The sequence below is a fragment of the Ctenopharyngodon idella genome, chromosome 20, assembly GCF_019924925.1.
Source record: "Ctenopharyngodon idella isolate HZGC_01 chromosome 20, HZGC01, whole genome shotgun sequence".
NCBI classification, from domain to species: Eukaryota; Metazoa; Chordata; class Actinopteri; order Cypriniformes; family Xenocyprididae; genus Ctenopharyngodon; species Ctenopharyngodon idella.
The window spans coordinates 23,282,722-23,304,291 of record NC_067239.1 but is presented as its reverse complement, the minus strand read 5'-3'; the positions used below and the strand labels follow the sequence as shown (position 1 = coordinate 23,304,291).

Here is a 21,570-nt window from a genome sequence, read left to right as displayed (position 1 = left end):
TCATCGTAATAGAACAAAACCAACTGTCATTACAATCTCGTAAAAGAAAGTAACATACCGTATTGAGATCTCGTAACTGAACGAAACTGACTGACAATGAAAACCGACCATCATTGAAATCTCATCACAAAACAAAAGCAACAGTTTGAATAGTTTCAAACTTGACTGTCATTGAAATCTCATAATGGAAAAAAAACCCATCATTGAAATCTTTTAAAGGAACAAAACCAACCGTCATTGAGATCTCACAACCCAGCAAAGCCGACCGTTACTGAAATCCCATAACCCAGCAAAACCAACCGTCATTGAAATCTCATTACCGAATAAACCCAACCATCATTCAAGTCTTGTAACAGAACAAAACCAACCGTCTTTGAAATCTCATAACATAACAAAACCGACTGACACTGAAAATTAAGAACTTGTAACCAAACAAAACCGACCATCACTGAAATCTCATAACGGAACAAAACCAAATGTCGTTAAAATCTCTTAACAAAACAAAACCGACTGCCTTTGAAATCTCATAACCCAGCAAAACCGTCCGTTATTGAAATCTCATAACCCAGCAAAACCGACCGTTATTGAAATCTCATAATCCAGCAAAACCGACTGTTATTGAAATCTCATAACCCAGCAAAACCGACTGTTATTGAAATCTCATAACCGAATAAACCCAACCATCATTGAAATCTTGTAACAGAATAAAATCGACCATCATCGTAATAGAACAAAACCAACTGTCATTACAATCTCGTAAAAGAACGTAAGATACCGTATTGAGATCTCGTAACTGAACGAAACTGACTGACAATGAAAACCGACTGTCATTGAAATCTCATAACCGAACAAAACAGACACAGAAAACTGACTGTCATTGAAATCTCATAACACAAAAAAAACCCATCATTGAAATCTCTTAATGGAACAAAACCAACCGTCATTGAGATCTCACAACCCAGCAAAGCCGACCGTTACTGAAATCCCATAACCCAGCAAAACTGACTGTCATTGAAATCTCATTATTGAATAAACCCAACCATCATTCAAGTCTTGTAACAGAACAAAACTGACTGTCTTTGAAATCTCGTAAAAGAACAAAACCGACTGATACTGAAAATTAAGATCTTTAAGATCTCGTAACCAAGCAAAACCATCACTGAAATCTCATAACGAAACAAAACCAAATGTCATTAAAATCCAGTAAAGGAACAGAACCGACAGTCATTGAAATCTCATAAAGGAACAAAACTGACTGTCATTGAGATCTCGTAATGAAACAAAACTGACTGTCTTTGAAATCTCATAACCCAGCAAAACCAACCGTTAGTGAAATCTCATAACCGAACAAAACAGACACTGAAAACTGACTGTCACTGAAATCTCATCACAAAACAAAACCAACAGTTTGAATAGTTTCAAACTTGACTGTCATTGAATTCTCATAACGGAATAAAACTGACCATCATTGAGATCTATTAATGGAACAAATCCGACCGTCAATGAGATCTCACAACTGAACAAAACCGAGTGTCATTGAGATCTCACAATTGAACAAAACCGACCAACACTGAAATCTTGTAAACAAAAAAAAACAAAAAATGAGCATCATTGAAATCTTGTGAAGGAACAAAACAGACCATCATTGAAATCTTGCAAAAGAACAAAACCGACCGTCACTGAAATCTTATAGTAAAACTGATTAGAAAGAAAAAAAAAAAAACAAACGAAAAATGTTTCAAGATGACACACAAAGACATCAAGAATCAGCGCATGAATCTCAACAAAGGTGACAATCAAAAGTGTCATGCCGCAATGCATGCTGGGAACAATAGGACAAAACTCCCAGCATGCTTCACAGCATGAATAAATTAAGCAGCTGAATTGTCCTATTATTTTCTTTAATTCTAACTATTTGCTTTTATGTTTGCTGTGGTTTTTGTTCTGTCTTTTAGTAGCTTTTTGTGATGTCCAGAGTTGATCTGATTGTCTGAATATTTTGTTGTCACCATTGTTGAGATTTGTACACTGATTGCTCATATCTGTTTGTTAGTGTTGTTTTTTTTTTTGGGCACCTTCAATCTTCTAACTGATTTCTGCAATACAGTGTGATCTCATGTTGTAGTAAAATAGGGTTTTTTAATTCAACTGTATTAATGGTACAACACATTTATTATGTTTAAATGACATCAGTGATTCACAATGATTATAAAACCATCAACAGTTAAAAATATTCATCTGATCTCATTTCATCTTTCTTTGCTACTTTACAGCCAGAGAAAACAAGCATATTATAAGAGTTAAGAGCCCAACTAATGGAAACACCAATCACCACTATGGTGACTTCAAATGAAACAAACAGTGTTAAACTTCAGTTAATTCTCAATAAGAACTTAGATGAGTGACAGAAATAAAATCAATCTGGATAGCGTTTCCCAAAAGCATTGTAAGCTTAAGTTGATCGTAGCTCCATTGCCACCAATGGAGATACAATCAACTTAGGCTTACGATGCTTTTGGGAAACGCTGCCCTGGTTAGTAATACATGAAGCTGTAATGTTTGTGGTGCTGTTTAATCATCCTCTGCTGAGACCTATAGAGATTTAATGTCTTTTATCTTCAGTTGATTTCATCTGTCTGTGGCTAAAGTCAGTTGTAGCTCTTGTGTTTCTGTTTGTCTCTTCTTTCCTTCAGTGACTCTGCTTGTTAAAAGGCTTGTTAATGCTAAGATGATTCTATAAATAATATATAAAGATTTTGTGGCTCAGATAAGGCCCAGTTCTGGTTTATTTCTTTGCTCTTGGCTGTCATGTGCCATTGCTATGGCCTGCTTGTGGTTCAGATCTGGCAAACAGAAGCGGTCCGCCCAAGTGCCATCATTCCACGCCACATGTGGCCCAGATCATCATACCACGCATTTCACGCAGAGCTGGCACAAAGTTGCTATCTTAAGATAGTCAAATCAATGTGTGGTAAAATGTTGGCAAGACATTGTTAACACTGTTAAATGCAAAATAGGAGTATTTAAATTCATTTAGCAACACATGATGTATAAACTAAGTAGTTTCATACATTCATACAGTATGAAAAGGCTTGTTTGAGATGCATCAGACCTGTGCAAAATGATTGGTGTATGACATCAAAGTACCATGAGAATTATTCAAAAGCATAAAGAGTCATATGCTCTCCAATTGCTCTCGCGGCACTTTGATGCCGATCGGTCTGCGCAGCGCTGATGCATCTCAAACAAGCCTAATGATTTTGGATTCAACACAGCAAATTAAGAGATTCAGTTAAAGGGAGTTCACCCAAAAATGAAAATGATATCATCATTTACTCATCCTCAAGTTGTACCAAACCTGTATGAATTTCTTTCTCCTGCTGAACACAAAAGAAAATATTTTGAAGAATGTGGGTAACCAAACAGTTGATGCAGAGTGTGGGCCCTGTTGACTTCCATGGAATGGAAAAATAAATTAATACTATGGAAGACAATAGGGCCCATCAACTGTTTGGTTACCCATATTCTTCAAAATATCTTCTTTTGTGTTCAGCAGAAGAAAGAAATTCATACAGGTTTGGTACCCCTGTTGAAAAAACCAGCATATGCTGGTTAGGTATGTTTTGAAGCATGGCAGCTGGTTTATGCTGGTTTAAGATGGTCCTGAGCTGGAGCTAGTTGCTTAGGGCCAGTTTAGGACCAGCGCTTGACCAGCTTAAACCAGCTCATGACCAGCTAAGGACCAGCATAAACCACCTCAAACCAGCTGCCTTGCTTCAAGACATACCTAACCAGCATATGCTGGTTTTCTCAACAGTGAAAACTTGAGGGTGAGCAAGTGATAACAAAATTTTCATTTTTGGGTGAACTATCCCTTTAAGACTGCCAAGTTCGTCAGATTCGTTCACTTGCCCGCATTTAAAACAACGTCTTTTATTAAAATGAAACTGACTCTCATGATGAACTGAACGAACATGCCTGCTTTTGTTCAGTCTGACTCTGCCAGTGCCAGAAGCTCCTCAATCACGAAATAGTAACTCATTTGTTCATTGACTAGAATCCCCAGTTTATTGCGTTTTTTTTTTCACAAACCAGCTGTTTCGCCGGTCCGAATCTTGTTCAGGTTCTGAAAAAAAAAAAGATTCTTAAAATCTGAACTGAACAGATTTGTTCAGTGAAGGGGGCGTGTTCGTTTAATAAGTCCAACCAATGAAATGCTGCGTCACTACCCACACTCGAATGCTATTGGCTTACGCTATAGTCCGTCTTCGAAGGCAGGAAAGCAGGCATTTAATTTTGAGTGTGAATCGTTCTTTCGACGAATCATTCACTTGACAGATTTGTTCAAAAACACTCACAAATTGATTCAAAATCAGCATGATCTGTGACTCATTTCACACATGTGTTGAGTCGCGGTCAGGATGAGGCTCCGCCTGCTCAGAGGGCACTTCAGCTGACGCTCAATGTAGTCCTTCTAACGTCGATGTGTGCTGTCGGCAGACTAGTTCAGCTGACTCTAGTCAAGAAGGTATATGAGTGGTCAAAATCAACATCGGGTAAGTCATTACAAATGAGATTTATATGTGGTTCGGCACTTAGAAATAGCAATGGCTAGTATGCTAACTGTAAACAAGCTTGTTGTGTCACTGGTTTCGCTGTTTTGACAGATACTTCCTAATACGTCACTGACTTTCATAAAATTTTTGCATATTTTTCTGTGTAAGACCAACGCTTTAACAGCTTTTCATTTTAGTTATGTAAACCGCAACAGTGTGGGAAGTAGCTATTACACTGACAAGCACAATGAACTCACATGAGCTAAGAGTACTTCTCTAAGAGACAGTATCCAGATGACTAATAAACCAAAACGTGGTTATTTAGAAGAAAAGGACCAAGAATAGTGTCGACTAAGCGAGTCAGCAGGCTTGTTTTGAAAATGTCATGACATTTCATGCCGTGACATGAAAACTTGTGATAGTGTGGTTCTTGTTTTTCAGGTTTAAAATTTATGCCAAAGTGGAACTGGTTGGGTGTTTTCGCAATGGGTAATTCAAGTGGGCACAACAATACTATGACTATCCCACCAGGAAAAGGACCCCACCAAGTGGGATGCTCAGACCTGATGGTGGGCCACACAATACATGTAAGTGTGCACTTGAATTGTGTGTACATGAATAATTGTATGTGTGTCATTATCACATTTAAAAAATATATATTTCTTCAAGGGTACGTTCTTGAGACTGTACTATCCCTGCCAAGCATCCGCGAATCCTCAGCAGCCAGACTGGGTCCCGTGCAGAGAGTATTTCAACGGCCTCGCAGACTTTATGAAGATGAACAGAGCACTGAGTGAAAGAATTTTCAACTACCTCTTTGGTAAACATTTTTTGTATAGGTTATTCAGTACTGAGCCTTTTGAAATGTCATTTTTGTTGTGTCACAGGCAGCTCACCATGCCACTTCCTGACACTTTGTGGTGTGGTTAAAACATTGGTTGGCACTTTTGTCATGCTATGGCCATTTATGTATGTTTGTTCACATTAGGGTCTTGTAAAATCCCAGCCGCCTGGAATGCATCATTTAAACCGGACGGGAAATATCCTGTAATTATCTTCTCTCATGGACTGGGAGCTTTCAGGTGTGGTTGGTTTGAAGATTTAGGTTCAAACATGATCTCAAGCCTTGATGCAGTATTTTACATTGCCACTGTGTTTTTGTGTGTTGTATGTTCAGGTCATTGTATTCAGCCATATGTGTTGAACTGGCGTCGCAGGGCTTCATTGTTGCTGCCGTGGAGCACAGGTGCTTGCTTTCAGTTGCAGTTATTATTAGTTGTAAAAGCTTTTTTGCTTTCCAACGGACCAGTATGATGAGATAAGAGATATCCGCTAACCACAAACTGACATGATCATAATTAAAATTCGGAAACTCTCCTTGACCTGTGTTACTGAAAGTTTTTGTATGTTTTAATAGTCAAAGTGTGTGAGGAGTGTGCAAACAATAGTATAAACTAGGTCATCACATTCTTAACAGTGTTTACCGGTGGACTGACACACAACACAGGACTAACAGCAGGGACGGTGACACACTGCCTTTCTGGCTATTAAACTGGGATCAGAATTCAAACTAGTGTAAAGTAGTGTTAATTATTAAATCAGAATGGCACAATACTGTGTAGTATTGCAGTTTTAGGAAACTGTAACAGTAAGTTAGATTGATGTGTGTTGAGCCTTATTATTTTACTTGAAATTTTATTTTGCGTCTTTAAAACACTCACTCTTGTGTAAAAATCTCAAAATCACTTAAGGCTTTGAAATTAATATTTTATTAAATGAAGACTGAAAATCAGCTAGTGACGGGCCATTTTACCATGTGTTGTCTTTGGCCTGCTGTTTTTCTTTCACTAAAAAATCTTTTAAATTACAGGGATGAATCTGGCTCAGCAACATTTTACTTCAGAGAACACACTGAGCCAGGAACAAAAAGGCATCCATCATGTGACATCGCCAAGCCTGTGTCTGATAATCTGGAGGAGGTTTGGATGTACTACAGGACGCTGAAAACAGGCGAGAATGAGTTTCCTCTAAGAAACAAGCAAGTGAGAAAGTCTCAGTACTCATCTGATATTTAAAACATAGTCTTCATATGTTAGTCAGTCCTAGTTTGATATTTGCAGCCCAAAATGACTGAATTTGCAGCAGCTTTTTTTTTTTTTTTTTTTTTTTTTTTTTTAAATTGCAGTGATGTTTGGTTATTTTTGTGTTGTTTTGCATTGAAAACCCACCAGTAATCATTATGCATTTATGTACTTAGTATTAGTGACAACTGTGCTTGTTTGTCCATAATTACTGAAATACATTGTGGTCCTGGCTAGTGCACGATTGATGAAACTGTCTGTGTTCCATCACACAGATGAATCAAATGTCCTTTATGTTTCAGGTAAAGCAAAGAGCGGATGAATGCATCAGAGCCTTGGATATTCTCTTTGACATCAATTCAGGAAAGTCTGTGGAGAACGTCTTACAGTGCGACTTTGATCTGTCAACAATGGAGGTGAATATTACAATAAGATAAAACTCCTGAGAACAAAGAAAAAATAAACTGCACGATCATATTCACAATACTTTTTTTAGTATAGTATAGTAAATAAGTGATGGAGAGCTGGTGATAATTAGTCTTTCTGCATTTTAGAATTCCATGGACTTGTGTAGAATAGCGGTTATGGGACATTCTTTCGGAGGCGCGACGGTGATCGAATGTTTGTGCAAGGATGTCAAATTCAAGTACGTTTTGTGCTGACTAGCATGTCCAATACTTGTCACGACACGACTATGTGTTACAAGATCTTGTGGGTAGATAATTAGCATATTTAGCAGGCTGTTAGAAAAACGATGCTTTCAGTCAATGCGGTTGGCCTTTATTTTATCCTTCACACTGGTGAAAACTTCTGCAAGTTTCCTGTTTTCACATATACTCCCACACAACTTGAAATCTTGTGATTCACTCTAAATAGCCTTATAGAGAGAATAATTTAAGGCAAAAAAGAAGTTAATGAAAACATTATTAGCATTAAATTCAGAGGTGATTTTTTTTTTTTTTTTTTTTTTTTTTTTAGGAACAAATTACTTCCATTCATTAGACACAGTTACTTGCTAAACAACTAATTATAGTAACGTTATTAATGCCATGTAGATTGTAAAGAGAGATTGAAAAACAAAATAATCATCCTCGCATCAATGTTGCTTCTTAGGTGTGGCGTGGCACTGGACACCTGGATGTTTCCCCTGGATGAGGAGATCTTCCCAGGAGTGAAGCAGCCAATCTTTTTTATTAACTCTGAAAAATTCCAGTGGATTGGGAATATCATGCAAATGAAGCAGCTGGACTCTGCCATCATTCCCAGAAAAATGATAACAATCAAGTCAGTAATTTGTTTACTTGTAAGCTTACTTGTAATTCAGTTGGAAAAATGTGCTTCATTTAATTGTGCTTTACAATGTTTTGGCAGGGGGACAGTCCATCAGAGCTTCCCAGATTTCACATTTCTTACCGGGAACTGGATTGGAAGGCTCATGAAGCTCAAAGGAGAGATTGATCCACATATAGCCTTGGATCTTTCCAACAAAGCAACTTTGGCTTTTCTTCAACGCCACTTAAGTGAGTTATTTACATTTTTCAGTATGAATGGTTCAGTGTGTTTCAGCTCTTTCTATTCCCTTGAGGGTCAGTAAGATTTAAGGAAAAAAAGAAAACATACAAGGATGCATTAAATTGTCATTAAAAAAGATATCACATAATAATGAATAACATTTTAAACTATGAAAATAGAAAACAGTAATTTAAAAATTTTAATAGTATTTCATAGTACTGCATTTCGATCAAATTAATGCAGCTTTTTTTGAGCATTAAAAAAAAAAAAAAACATTTAAAACCGACCCTATACTTTTAAAAGGTATTGTACGTAATACTGTAACCTTGTTTGTTTGCAATATTTAATTTTTAACTTTATTTTCCAGCTCTGGACAGAGACTTCAATAAGTGGGATCCTTTAATTGATGGAAAAGATGACAACTTGATTCAAGGAACCAATATCGTTATACCACAATCATCTATTTAATCGAATAACATGAAATATGTATCAGTTCAGTGATTTTGTAATGTTGCAAATGCACATGTAACAAATAGAGTCAGAAGGTTACATGAAGAAAGGCCAATCTATTTTTGAAATTTCATAAAGGAGACTAAATATTGACAGCTGTGTACAAGTACGATTGAATTTGCACTATGGATTGGACAGTGATCTTATGTAAATTACATTAAGTATTTTTTCAAACAGGGCAAAACTACAAACTCTACAGGATGACTTATGGAAGGTACCAGTTACATACTTTGCAGCACTTCACTATCCTGTTATGTGCCTTAATTTTTACAGTTATGTAAAGCAGAGGTTTTTATCAATGCAATGCTTTCAATGAATTCTGTGACCGATGTTACAAATAGGCAGTTAGCAGACAACCAATATTTATATATGGTATATATAAACATAAATACCATACTGTGAAATGTATTCCTCATTTCCCATTTGTGTTGCCCTATATTGAAAACAATTTTAACAAGATCATCTCTTGATCTGTAACAAACCTGTGATTTCCTGATTTGTATGTCATTGAAATCAATTTTTACACTACTAGTCTTTTTTAAAAGCTATTCTGTAGGATTTCAATATCTTTCTTGATTCCAGTACAGCCACAAAAATGCACAAGTTTTTTTTTTCTTATGTATTTGTTTATTAAACAGAATATTTTACCTCTGGTATTTGTTTTTATTTTCACTTATAAAAAAAGTCTGAATAATAACATTGTTAAGAAATGTTCATATAAGTGCTGCACACAAAGTGTGCATATTTATTAAAGAAAAATTCAACCAGTTACCACAATGCAGCAAATTGCTTTTTCACCACAAATGTAAACTTTTAAGAGCATCTGAACAAATAACAAAATCCTTGGACAAAGTACAATTTGGAAACCGTTTTAGAAATCCAATAAAGGAACACAATGAAAGGCTGTGTAATAAATGGGGAAAAAAAAAAAAAAAAAAAAACAGCCTTCATATCTGCAACGAGAAATCAGTGAACAGTAATGGAAGGTGAAAACTACAGCTCTACTCTATGAACAAGCAGCAGTGCTTACTGTAGCTACTATATACTGTTTAAGGTATCAAGTAAAAAAAAAAAAAAAAATACAAATTTAAATGTGATTAACAAAAACATGCACATACAAAACCAACTCTTTTAAGGTACAAAGTTTACATTAGTCAAGTTTCTGTTTTTCTTTTTCACTCTGCGGCTCACATACTTCTGCCTGGGATTCTTGCAAAACACCAACAAAAACGACATCATCGTCAGATGTGTCCTCAACTTTCAAGGTCAGATGAGTGACTTGTGAATCCTCCAAGTTGGTACAATCAGATGCATTTGACTTTTCTTGTAAGCCTGTGAAAGAAAACTGCCATCAGTTCAGTTCAACCAGAAATGGTCTTATTACTTAAAAGAAAAACATTAGGACCCTTCATGACACTTCCCTCTAAATGCATACTTAAATTACTTACATGAAGATGCTTCAGGATGGATTTCTATGACCATCACATCTCCCTGAAGCTGAAGTATTCAAAAGGAAGGAAATATTTAATAAAAAAAAAAAAAAAACCCACACTAACTCAATTGTTTGTTCAAGAATTAACAAACTTATAATACCGTGCCATCAGATGCTGTGTCAGACTCTGCTCCATCATCACTGGTCAGAACAATAAGATCTTCAGTAACGCCTACTTAAAAAAAAAAAAAAAAAAAAAAGTCCATTGTTTCTGTTAGAATGCTAAACATCCATTCTATATTTGTTAAAATAGAAACACTTTACATTAAACTATTTTTAATTGAATATGGAATTCAAACATGACATACTATTAAACTCCTCCAGTAAGGCATCCGTTTCAAGCTCAGTCTCGCATGCATCCTGTACATGCAAAAACATGATGAGAGGAATATACTTTCAGCCACTGGGAGGAGTAGGTCTTTAAAAAGATAAACAAGAGAAAAGACAAAACACCTTATTATGGGGAGCAACATCAAGGAAATCCATCAGTAAATCCACTCCGGAACTCATCTTGGCACCATCTTCTAAACAGACGTTTAAAAAAAAAAAAAAAAAAAAAAAAAAAAAAAAAGATTACAATAAAAATGGAAGAGTCAACTACTCTTTTATGCAGATAAAACATGCACACACAGACACAAAAAAAATTCTTTATTAAAAAGTATGAAGAGTAACCTCTCTCCTGCTCTCCAGCTGAAGTATTCAAGTCATCTAGGGAGTCATCCTGTTCAGACTGGAGTACAAATAAATTTAAAGGGACAGTTCACACAAAATTGAAAAATTGCTGTCAGTTTACTCACCCTGAGGCCATCAAGATGTAGGTGACTTTTTTTCTTCAGTAAAACAGTAAAGAAGATTTTTAGCTAAAACCATGGTACTTGGTGATTCATATAATGCAAATCAACAGCTAGGGTCACTTTAATAGTCAAAAAAACCAATACAAGCAAAAGAAAATGAATACCTGTGGCTCCTGATACATAATAGTCTTATGAAGCGGAATGATTGGTCTGTGCAAGAAACTGAACAGTATTTACAACATTATTACCTGTAATACACAGCCTCGGAAAACGGTCCTAAGCGTGTTGACGACAGTTGCGAGCTTCCCGTCGCATAATTACGTATGTGCGGGAGCAGACTCACACATAAGCTGATGCTGTGTTTGTTTATAACAGAGGACGCATGTGTTGTATTGTTCATCAAATGGTGCTTATCCTTGATGCAGCAACCTTTATGAAGGGAAAAAAGTTTGCGTGATTTCAATCGGGAAGATTGACTTTTCACAGATTTGCAAAATTTGAGCTCCCGTGCATACGTCATTATGCGACAGGAAGTGAAGTAACTGCCGCGAACACGCTCAGGACCATTTGTCAAAGCTGTGTATTACAGGTAATAATGTTGTAAATAATGTTCAGTTTCTTGCACAGACCAATTGTTTTGCTTCATAAGACCTCAATGTATTGTCAGAAGCCTCGGGTATTAATTTTGTTTTGCCAAAGTGACGGTAACCATTGATTTTCATTATATGAATCACCAAGGACCACAGTTTCAGTTAAAAATCTTCTTTACTGCTCTACTGAAGAAGAAAAAAAAAAAAAAAAAAAAGTCACCTATATCTTGATGTACAGAGCCCCAGACATGACATGCAGGGGAAAAAAAAAAAAAAAAAAAAAGGCTAAATTGTGTGTGCACAATTAATTTGTTCCCTCTATTTACTAAAATGTGCACACAATTTACTATTTCATTCCCTCGATTTATAAATCATGCGCATGATTTATAAATCGAGGGAACGAAATAGTAAATCGTGCGCACGTTTTAATTTTTTTTCTTGCATGTTATGTGCGGGGCTCCGTATGGATGGCCTGAGGGTGAGTAAATTAACAGCAGATTTTCATTTCTGGGTGAACTATCCCTTTAAAATGAGTGGGTTTATAAGATTTTTTTTTTTATTAAGTAGCTGTCTATCTCATCTCAACAGTCTTATATCTTAATGTGTGTACTTACACTCAGTACTTGAACAAGCACACCTTCTCCCAACGTATCTTCAACTAAACAAAAAAGAAACAGTCTTGAAATGCATTCAGATCTCAGATAAATCAAAATCAAAACTTTTCACATGGACATATTTCATTCTCTCTTACCATATAAATAAATCTATTAAATCTACACTTTATTACAAAATGAATATAAGATTTATTTTATGCAAACAGACATTATACAAACCATACAACATTTATAGAATAAGTGTACAATGCACTTCATAATAACTAAAGGTCCCAATACTTTTTAATAAATGGGTATATCAAGCAAGCTTACTTACCCTCAGAATCTTCCACCAAAACAACAGAGCAGGACTCACACCCCTTGTCTTGAGGCTGCATTTATTTACATGAAAACTTGAGACACTGCAAGCTATCTGATTACTGTCAATTGTTTTTGATTGGTAAAACAGCATCACACTGTACCTGGTCTGAAAGTTCATCACCTGGATCGATCTGGTCAATGAGAGTTTCCTCTTCACCTTGACATATTAAAAATGCTATTTTGAACTAAATGCTAAATTTTGCACTAAATTTGGAATTAAATGATTTACACCATAGTATAAATAGTAATGCAAGTATATAGCTTTTTCTTCTCTTACGTAGTGGTATTTGATGCAATAATTCTGTTCATATGTATATAAACTATTACCATTTGGTTCTTCAGACTGTAAAGTGACTGTAGTTCCAAATTCCGCATCTTCCGCCTGATGTAAACAGAGATATTAATTGATTTCTACATGTTCTGTTCCCAACTGCCGTAAACATTCTACTAATCACAATTAAACACATTTACCTCTGAAACACTGTTCTTCAATGAGGTACATGTTCCCTTGGTTAGATCTTGAAAAGTTACAATTTCAGGGGAAAATGTTCAGAAAGAATGGAGGGAAATAAGAGGTAGAGTACGATGACAATGAGAAGTATTGTGCCCTCTATTTTTTCCCCTTTAAAAGATAGATAAAATATAATACATACCACTTGGAACTGCAGCTTCAATGCTTGAAGTCTGCAATTAAAACACTGGATGAGTAAATAATTCTACTAACAAACACAAAAGTAGTAGATTCCAACATTTCACACCTGCAATGGCTTCTCTGGCAGAATTTCAAAGATGTTTAGTGGATCTACTACCACCTCAGAATCATGTTCCACAAGCAAAACCTGAAAAATACAGACAAAAATAAAACTGGTCTGAAGATGAATTTGGAGTTAGAGGAGACAAAAAGGACAGATTTCTTTACCAGAAAAGCAACAAGGGCAGCTCTTAAAGGGATAGTCCACCCAAAAATGAAAATTCTGTTATTAATTACTCACTCATGTCGTTCCAAACCTATAAGACTTTTGCTCATCTTTGGAATGCAAATAAAGATCTTTTTGTCCCTCCATAAAAAAAAATAAATAAATAAATAAAAAAAAACTAATCCATATGAATCGCGTTGTTTAGTCCAAATTTTCTGAAGAGACTCGGTCGCTTTATATAATGAACAGATTTAATTTAGGCTTTTATTTGCATTTTCGGGTGAACTAACCCTTTAAAACAAACATTTGTGAATTTGAAGAGAAAGATATACTCACCAATGCAGCATCTTCAGAAACTTTTAAAATTCGTGCTGTGCACCAATTCCTTCTTACATGAGACCAGATCACACATTCTGATCCAACAGGCTTCTTCTCTGTCGATCGCCTCAAATATCCCAAGTCTTTAAAAATTAAAAAAAAAAAAAAAAAAAAAGAAAAAGAAAAAAAAAGAAAAAAAAAAGAAAAGGGAGACCTTTTGCATAAAGTGAACACTGAATCTTTAAAAGTTGCACCACAAAATGTGTCACATGCAGACTTACCTGACTGAATGATCTCATATGATGGTGAATCTGGTTCCTCAACAATGTATAATTGAGAATCAGTGTTATTCATCAAGAAGCTGTCTATATTCTCTGCAGAAATACTAGATGTTGCTCCCTCAGAGTGCTGTGGCAAAACTGCAGGAAAAGGTGTTGGGTCAACATCTGTCTCTTCAGCAAAGGCATGCTGGTTTGTTGCGTCGGATGAACTTGCAGAACCTGAAACATGTTGATCATCTGTGATACATGTGGTATCCAGGTCGTCTGGGGCTTCAGAAGGCACTATACTCAAAGTATCAGGTGAGGAAACATTTTCAGTAGTCATCTCAAGTGGGCCACCCTGTGCTTCATTTCCAGCTTCTGTATTTGTCATTAAATCAAGCTGGTCTTGTTCAGAAAGTTGCATTTCGAGAACTGAGGTGCACACTTCGTTGTCAACATGGTCAGTGTCCACATCAAGGGTAACTTCAGAGTCAATATTAACTTCAGCAGCCACAGAGTCATTGGCAGACAACTGTTCTGCTCCACTTAAGAGTTCAACTGATGGAGTTTCAGGACTTTGACTTCTCCAATAGCTTCTCATGGCATCATTGATGACAGCACCGTTGTAACTCAGCTTGACGAAGTGTGGCGTTTCAGAGTTCCCCATTTTCTCAACAGTGATATTTAAAAGCTTGTCATTAACTAGATCAAAGAAAGCATCATCTGCCTTTTCATCCCAGAAACCCTTGGAAAGATCAAAACCTTCAAGCTGACAGTTAAATGCCTGAGGGGGCACATCTGATAATTCGGGTGGAAGTGCTTTGACGTCACCCATATTGACTTTTGATTCATTTCCATAGTCTACAAAGGTAATGGAGAGTGTGTCAAGGTCCCTAGATGTTACTTTAGCTCGATACCACAAATTGTCTTCAGTGAAGAGTGCAATGCAAGCACTTCCAACTGGCACAGAGTCCTCACTCAAAGTTTCTTCTGATGCATTTCCAGCATTCTGTAAAGCATCTGAAATTCTTGAAAGTTTGTCCATTGCTGCATATTGGCACCAGAATAGCTGAGGGCCCTTGATAAATGAGGTGTATCCAGTGATCATTTGACCAGCTGATACATCAGGGTTCTTGTAATGGGTACAGACCTTGATATCAGACGTCTGATGCTTGACACCTGTAGTCGAAATCTCAGCTGCTGGTGTAACTTCATGCCTGCTGGTAGATCCCAACACTACACCATTAACATCAAGTTTCACTTCCCACACGGTCCCTGACATTTTAACGAACGTGCACATGACTTTTTCAATGTTTTGATCAATTACTTGTTTGAAGTTGGGTGCAAGTTCTTGGTCTGCACTGTCAACATTTAGTTTATGTACAGAGCAGTGGATGCTGTACCTAGGAAACGAAGCAAATGATTGATCAAGACGACATATTTTTGAGGCAGAAATCACAGCCGTGTTTCCAAAGTCGACAAATTCAACGTCGATTTTGCCATCAATGTTTTTTCGTACTGCTGCACGATACCAAGAGTTATCATCAGGAAACATTGCACAGACCAAGTCTCCATCACGAACGTCACTAGAATCAATGTTTGCGCACCTTGACTGGTCAGCATTCAACTTCTCTACAAGTGAGTAAATGTCATCCTCATCTGCTGCTAACTGAACAAAGAAGCTACAAGGGCTATTGCAATGAGAGATGAATACCTCAGCTTCTAGACCTGGTTCTATTAATTTCACTGGGAGCGCAGATTCTCTGAGAAGAGCCTGGGACTTTGGTTTAACACCATCAGTTTTGTCAGATGGACAAGGGCGACGAACAACAGCTCTATCACTGGACTTTCTTTGTGGTTCAAGTTGCTTCTGGGAATTATTGAATGTCCCCAAATCTCTTGTTGGTTCTGGTCTACCATCTTTATGGAATCCCCACTTGCTTCCTGGCTGTTTTGATTCAACATTTCCTCGTTGTGCTGCATGACTTTCCCGGGATTGTGGAACTTGAACTGTGGGATCTCTCTTTAGACCACTGAAACTTTCCTTTGCAAGTGCTGCCGGAGCTTGTGCATTTCGGTTCTTTGAACCGCATCCTTTGAATGGGCTTGGTTCATTTCTATGGATTTCACTGTGAAACTTCTGTCTGATCAGTGCATTCACTTGAGTTTTTCCCTCATAAAGTTCTACCATGAGCTTTCCTCCAGGTTCTTTTGCCACGATCAAAGCAGTGAAACAATGACTGTCTGCAAAATTCTGAAACCAATTTTCCACTTCACATGGCACATTTTCGGGCATATCTGACAGCCCACATTCAATTGCCTGCACTGGAACGGACATAATCTCTCCTGCTTCAATTGGAACTGGCAGCAAGTCCGATTTATCAACTTCCAATGTGTCGCCGTAATCCACAAAATTGATAACCATTGACGGTTTTGAAGACTTTATCTGGCCTCTGTACCAAAGTCCATCTGTGTATTTTGCAAAGCAAACAGTTCCAAAAGTCTGAGGACACTTGGTTACCTCTAACTGACGGCATAGGGAGTTGACTTTGTCTACAAGGTTCTCAATCTCATCTGAATTCCTGGCAAGATGGCAAAAGAACTGATTGACACTTTTCACACAGGTGACACTCACTTCCTCTTCACATCCAGTCTTGACTCCGTGTGTGGAATAATAGTAGGTGTCCAGGCGAAAGGGTGGAAGAGGAGCTCTCTTAGAGGGTGCACGATCAGCTAGACGTCTCTGAACAAGGAGATTGCAAATGCTTTGGAATGGGGTCTCCAAGTCCACCACATTGAACACAACTTTCTGGGAATCATACATTACAGCAAAAATGGTGCATTTCAAAGGCACGTTCTTGGACGCTGCTGTATCAACAAACTCTTGAAACTGCAATGTGGCTTCAGGGCTCCAGTCTAAAGCTGAGTGGGAAACCGGGTGGATCAGGTTATATAAACTACATCGAAAGGCTTGTCCTTTCATCTTCAAAAATGCTGGACTAATCTTTCGAAGATCTTCAATGGCAACCTTCTTTGTCTGCCCATAGTCAACAAACAAGACATCAACATGAGGCGTTTGGTGCTTTTGAATGACCAAGGCTCTGTACCATATCCCAGTTTCAGGATGACGAGCAACACAAGCTGCTTCCAAAGGTGGCTGAAATTCACTGTGAGCATAGAAACGCTGAATATCTTGCATTAGCACTTCTAAGCATGCAGCATTTCTGGCTTTTTGACACCAGAAGTCATTTGGACTGTCAATGTAGGATACAGTTACCTCCAGTGAACTTCCAATCGGAAACAAGTATTCCTTGAAAACAGATGCACTTTCCGCCACAGCAGAAGAACTGGAAGGTGTCTCAGGTCGAGCGCTTGTCAAGAACATGCCAGAAGGGTGTGTGGTTTTTAAACCACAAGATCTTACAGCAGAATTATCCACAACGCTCTTTTCACTTTCTGCAAAATTTGCATTGCACAATAACTTGCTCACATCATTCTCTCCATCTAAACTCGGGTCCACTAACTGAACCATGTGAGTGTCTTGATGCTTCTCTTGTACGTGCAAATCAAGTACTTTGTCTTCGACAAGTTTCGAAAAGAACAATGTAGCCCTCTCATCCCAGTGTTTCAGTTTGGATTTAATGCCATGGAGAGAGCACTTTACCGCCACAGCTGGCAGCTGCTGGAATCTCAGAGGCAGCTGTCTGAGATTGAAACAATCAACAAGTTCTGTGTTGCCGTAGTCGAGGAAGTAAACTTCTGCTTTCTTGTCAATGACCTTATAGACAGCCGCTCTATAGAACACATCATCTTGGGCTTTAGCTGCACAGAGAAGACCGACAACAGGCTTTCTTATCAATCCTTCAGTGTTTGATGGATCAATGTACAGATCTCCAAGGTCATTCATTAGCTGATTGAATTCATCGGCGTAACACTGAGTTTGAATCCAAAATTTTCCAGGGCTGTCAACGTGCTGCACAACAGCCATGTGTGAAGTGTTAGGTGAGAGATTTTCTGTGAAAAAGACTGGTTTGTTCCCTTTAAGGTCAGAGTAGGTTTTGTCAATGTGTGTGATCTCGGTTGTCTCCAAAATCTTGCTCTTTTGAGATGATGGGCTCTTCTGAACAGCGAAATCTGCAAGGGTCATATCAGAGTCCAGTGAACATTTCTGTTTCAGTTCAAACAATTTGTTGATGTTTGTGTTCTCCTCTCCATAAAGTGTGACATAGTGAACACCTTCAGAAAGGCTTTGATACTGAAACTTGGCAATCACTGTGCGGTTGAGCAGGAGAGATTTCAGGTAATCAATCTGTGAAGCTGTCCAACCAACACCTCTGTCGACTATTCCATGAAGGGAGCACACATACGTTACGACGGGCATCCTGAAAAATTCAGAGGCAAGAGGCCTGACATTCTCAACTTGTACAAACTGTTTCTTCCCATAATCCACCTGCAAAACCTCAACCACATTGTTGGCAGACATGACCTGCTGCAGCACCGAACGATACCACTTGCCGTCACTTCCTCTGGATGCACACGGGCTGCCCAAATTCTCATTTCTTGCAAATTTACCTCCAACTCTTCCCTCGTAATGCTGAGTTATCTGTTCGGTTAACTTTTCAGCTCCTGAGAGAAAACCTTAAGCTGGCAGAATATTCGAAATGGACTTGTTACTTCTGTGACCATGACAGTCTCAACAGTATCAGTTTGCAGCTCTGGGTACATGTAGGCCTGCTGCTTCTCCATTTGCTCAATGATCTCAACTGGTTTGTGCCTAATGGAAGAAATTCTCTGAGGTTCTCCAGTTCCATTGTTGGCCTGCAAAGATCTTGCAACAAACTCCTTGAAACGATCGCTGTACAATTTTTTTGCAAAGCCCATTTCAAACATCTGTCTGGACAGACAAGGAATGTCAAGAAGGAATGTTCGATGAGGCACAAGAACATCTTGAACTGAAGCATTGACTCTTCGACCACAGAAGGTCTTCATGAACTCTAAGGCCATTGCTGACCATTTGTTTTCAGGAGACAGTGGTAACACATTGGCAAGAACACAGAATTCAACTTCAGGGGGAAGATAGAAAAAGTCACTTTTTCCCCATGCAAGCGTGTTAATGGTGGCACGCAGTGTTCTGCCTTCATCAATTAAAAACACGCTGTAATCTTCAGTGTCTCTTGAAACTATACGGGCTCTGTACCATGTTTCATACACTCGTACGAGGCACAAGTCACCGGGGTTTCCATCTGATTCACAGAAACCCTCTCTGGGGTACTGAATCTCCTTTTTCAGCTGCTGATAAGCAAACTTTCGGTCTTGGTCAAAATTTCCCCAAAACTCTACCAGAACACATGATGGGTTCAGATTAACTCTGGTAATAAGTACAGGTACATTTGAACCCGTTGATGGGAGCCCCGGTATAGAACACATTGTGATTCCCTCCGTGACTCACTCACGCTTGTGTTTAGGTGTATCTGAAGAAAAAAAAGAGAGGAGAAAAGTAAAATGTATTAATACTAGTCCATAATCAAGGCTTATATTTAGAAGAAAAAAATTCCAATCAGAGGCAAAACCTGGGGGGGTATAGTCTAACATTACTCTGTACTTTTGTATATAGTTGGACTAAATGAACACATTTTCCAAACAAATGACAAGATTTTAGATTAAAATCTGAGTAAAATGCATAAAGGAAATTTTATGGCCATTTCACCATTTTTAAAGAGCACCTTTTAAAGTTACTTTACAGCCCAATAGTCTTGCACTGTGACTATTGAATCTTAATAAAAACATATTACATTTAACTGATATGAGGACATATTTAAGCATTTAATATAATAATTATTAAATTAACTAATAAAAAGAATTACTTTTTACAATGGCTTAGTAGATATAGTATGTTACAATTTTATATAAGATTATGCATGTTACTGTCTCATAAAACTACTTTCTTTGGGCAGTCACATTCAACAATTTCAATAAACAAAATACATTTACCCATGTATTTGGCAGCACCACAGTAATTCAAATTGGGTGTTTATTTTCATGCTGTTCACAGAATAGGCCAAGCAGTTCACTAGGTTGAATTGAGTAAAGGGTTTGCCAGCTTCTTATCACACTATTCATTCAACATTACAAGATCTTCTTTAAAGGATTTTGATAACTGATTCTCAAGGCTATGTTAAATACAGCTGTGTGGGGGACAGCACGATTAAAATACAAGTTGGAAGAAGCATTTAGCTGACGTTTTATCTAGGAACACTTCATACTGTATTTTTTTAGACCACAGAACTTCACATATGAGTCAACACGTAACCTTAACCCCTCAGTTTACATCAAGGCACCAGCTACAGCAATTTCACATTAACAGTATAACGTTAAAAGTAACATAAGATGAAATTAGTGCTTTTGGAGTCTTTCAGTTGACTTCTCACAGGTGAGATCTGTGAGATTACAGGTAACAGGTGCAGCCTCTGATTACCAACACAAGGAATAAACAAGTAAAATAAAATGAAGTGGCATTCCATATAGGATCATTAATAAATTGATAATCAGCATTTTACAACGCTATTGAAACGGTTGCGTCAAATCGTCAGGTCTGACAGGGTGTAACTTTAGCAAAAGACAGCGTGGATAAAAATTAAAAAAAAAACTGGCAAACAAGTTAACTGGATAAGTCCGCCACTAGCACAACAAAAAGAAAAGCGACTTTTACAATCATATGTATGACTTTAAAAAATCATTTCTCAACAATTAGAATAAATAAACTCAATAATAAACCATCCACAGTCGTGACTTTCCTCGGCGTTGTGCGAATGACTAAAACGCGACAAAATAATCTCGACAAATGTCGGTCGTTTTGATTAGCACACATTTAATAGATATAACCAACAAAACACTCTGAAACACTCACCACTTTAGAGTAGATTCCGCTTTTATTTCACTGTTGACCGACGACATCTTGTCTTCTTGTCAACTGTCGAGTCGGATTAAACGCACGCGAACCGGAAAGTGGATTTTCACCCCGTGATACTTAAATTAGTTACAGCGAACAACTAAGATCAAGTTATGCAAAAATCAGGGGAAGCTTACTATTTCTACAAACGATGTTCAAACAGAGAAATTAAGAGATACATAGATACCAGTATGGCTTTCGCGCCTCGTTCTCGCGCGTTCAGCTGATTGGCTCATTTATGGTCAGACGGAAGTGCATTAAAAACGGAGGCAACCATATTTAATGAGGTTTAATTCCGAATAACCCAACGCAATATATTGAATAATACTGGATTACTAAGAAGATATAGATTGGTTTACTTCAAATACATTACAATATTGTATAAAAATATTTTCATTTGAAAAATAGGGGGCTGTATTAAGAATTTTTTTTTTTTTTTTACTAAATCTCATAAAGCAACTTTAATGTTATTGCATATGCAATTATTACTTCTTTTTGCAATTGAGAGACAAAACAATCAATGACTAGCATTATCTTCAAATAAAGTAATATACAGAGAAAGATAACCAGAGAAATGTGAATCCCATGTGTTTACCATAACGTCATTATATACA

At 37.4% G+C, this 21,570-nt stretch overlaps 2 protein-coding genes across 2 annotated transcripts; one reads left to right on the top strand and one right to left on the bottom strand.

Annotated features, from left to right (window-relative positions):
* The first annotated feature begins 4,267 nt into the window (after positions 1-4,267).
* pla2g7 (phospholipase A2, group VII (platelet-activating factor acetylhydrolase, plasma)) lies at positions 4,268-9,745 on the top strand. Its single transcript, XM_051874609.1, has 11 exons — positions 4,268-4,556; positions 4,998-5,143; positions 5,226-5,376; positions 5,545-5,638; positions 5,734-5,802; positions 6,427-6,598; positions 6,940-7,053; positions 7,192-7,283; positions 7,751-7,921; positions 8,009-8,157; positions 8,517-9,745. The coding sequence occupies exons 1-11, from the start codon at positions 4,484-4,486 to the stop codon at positions 8,615-8,617; spliced, it is 1,332 nt and encodes a 443-aa protein (XP_051730569.1). The 5' UTR covers positions 4,268-4,483; the 3' UTR covers positions 8,618-9,745.
* On the bottom strand, positions 9,372-21,518 carry tdrd6 (tudor domain containing 6). Its single transcript, XM_051874607.1, is given in 17 exon segments — positions 9,372-9,991; positions 10,108-10,156; positions 10,253-10,326; positions 10,460-10,511; positions 10,605-10,675; positions 10,824-10,881; positions 12,150-12,193; positions 12,466-12,520; positions 12,611-12,666; positions 12,837-12,891; positions 12,981-13,027; positions 13,163-13,193; positions 13,268-13,348; positions 13,763-13,887; positions 14,026-18,624; positions 18,627-19,478; positions 20,915-21,518. Coding segments are annotated over 16 exon segments (6,387 nt in total). The 5' UTR covers positions 19,435-19,478; positions 20,915-21,518; the 3' UTR covers positions 9,372-9,809.
* Between the last annotated feature and the right edge of the window lie 52 nt (positions 21,519-21,570).

Excerpts from the sequence above, each read along its gene's own strand:
- pla2g7 (XM_051874609.1), top strand. The coding sequence starts at position 4,484 with ATGTGTGCTGTCGGCAGACTAGTTCAGCTGACTCTAGTCAAGAAGGTA. Across the intron at positions 5,803-6,426 it reads GTTGCTGCCGTGGAGCACAG|GGATGAATCTGGCTCAGCAA; the intron begins GTGCTTGCTTTC and ends TTTAAATTACAG. Across the intron at positions 8,158-8,516 it reads TTTTCTTCAACGCCACTTAA|CTCTGGACAGAGACTTCAAT; the intron begins GTGAGTTATTTA and ends TTTATTTTCCAG.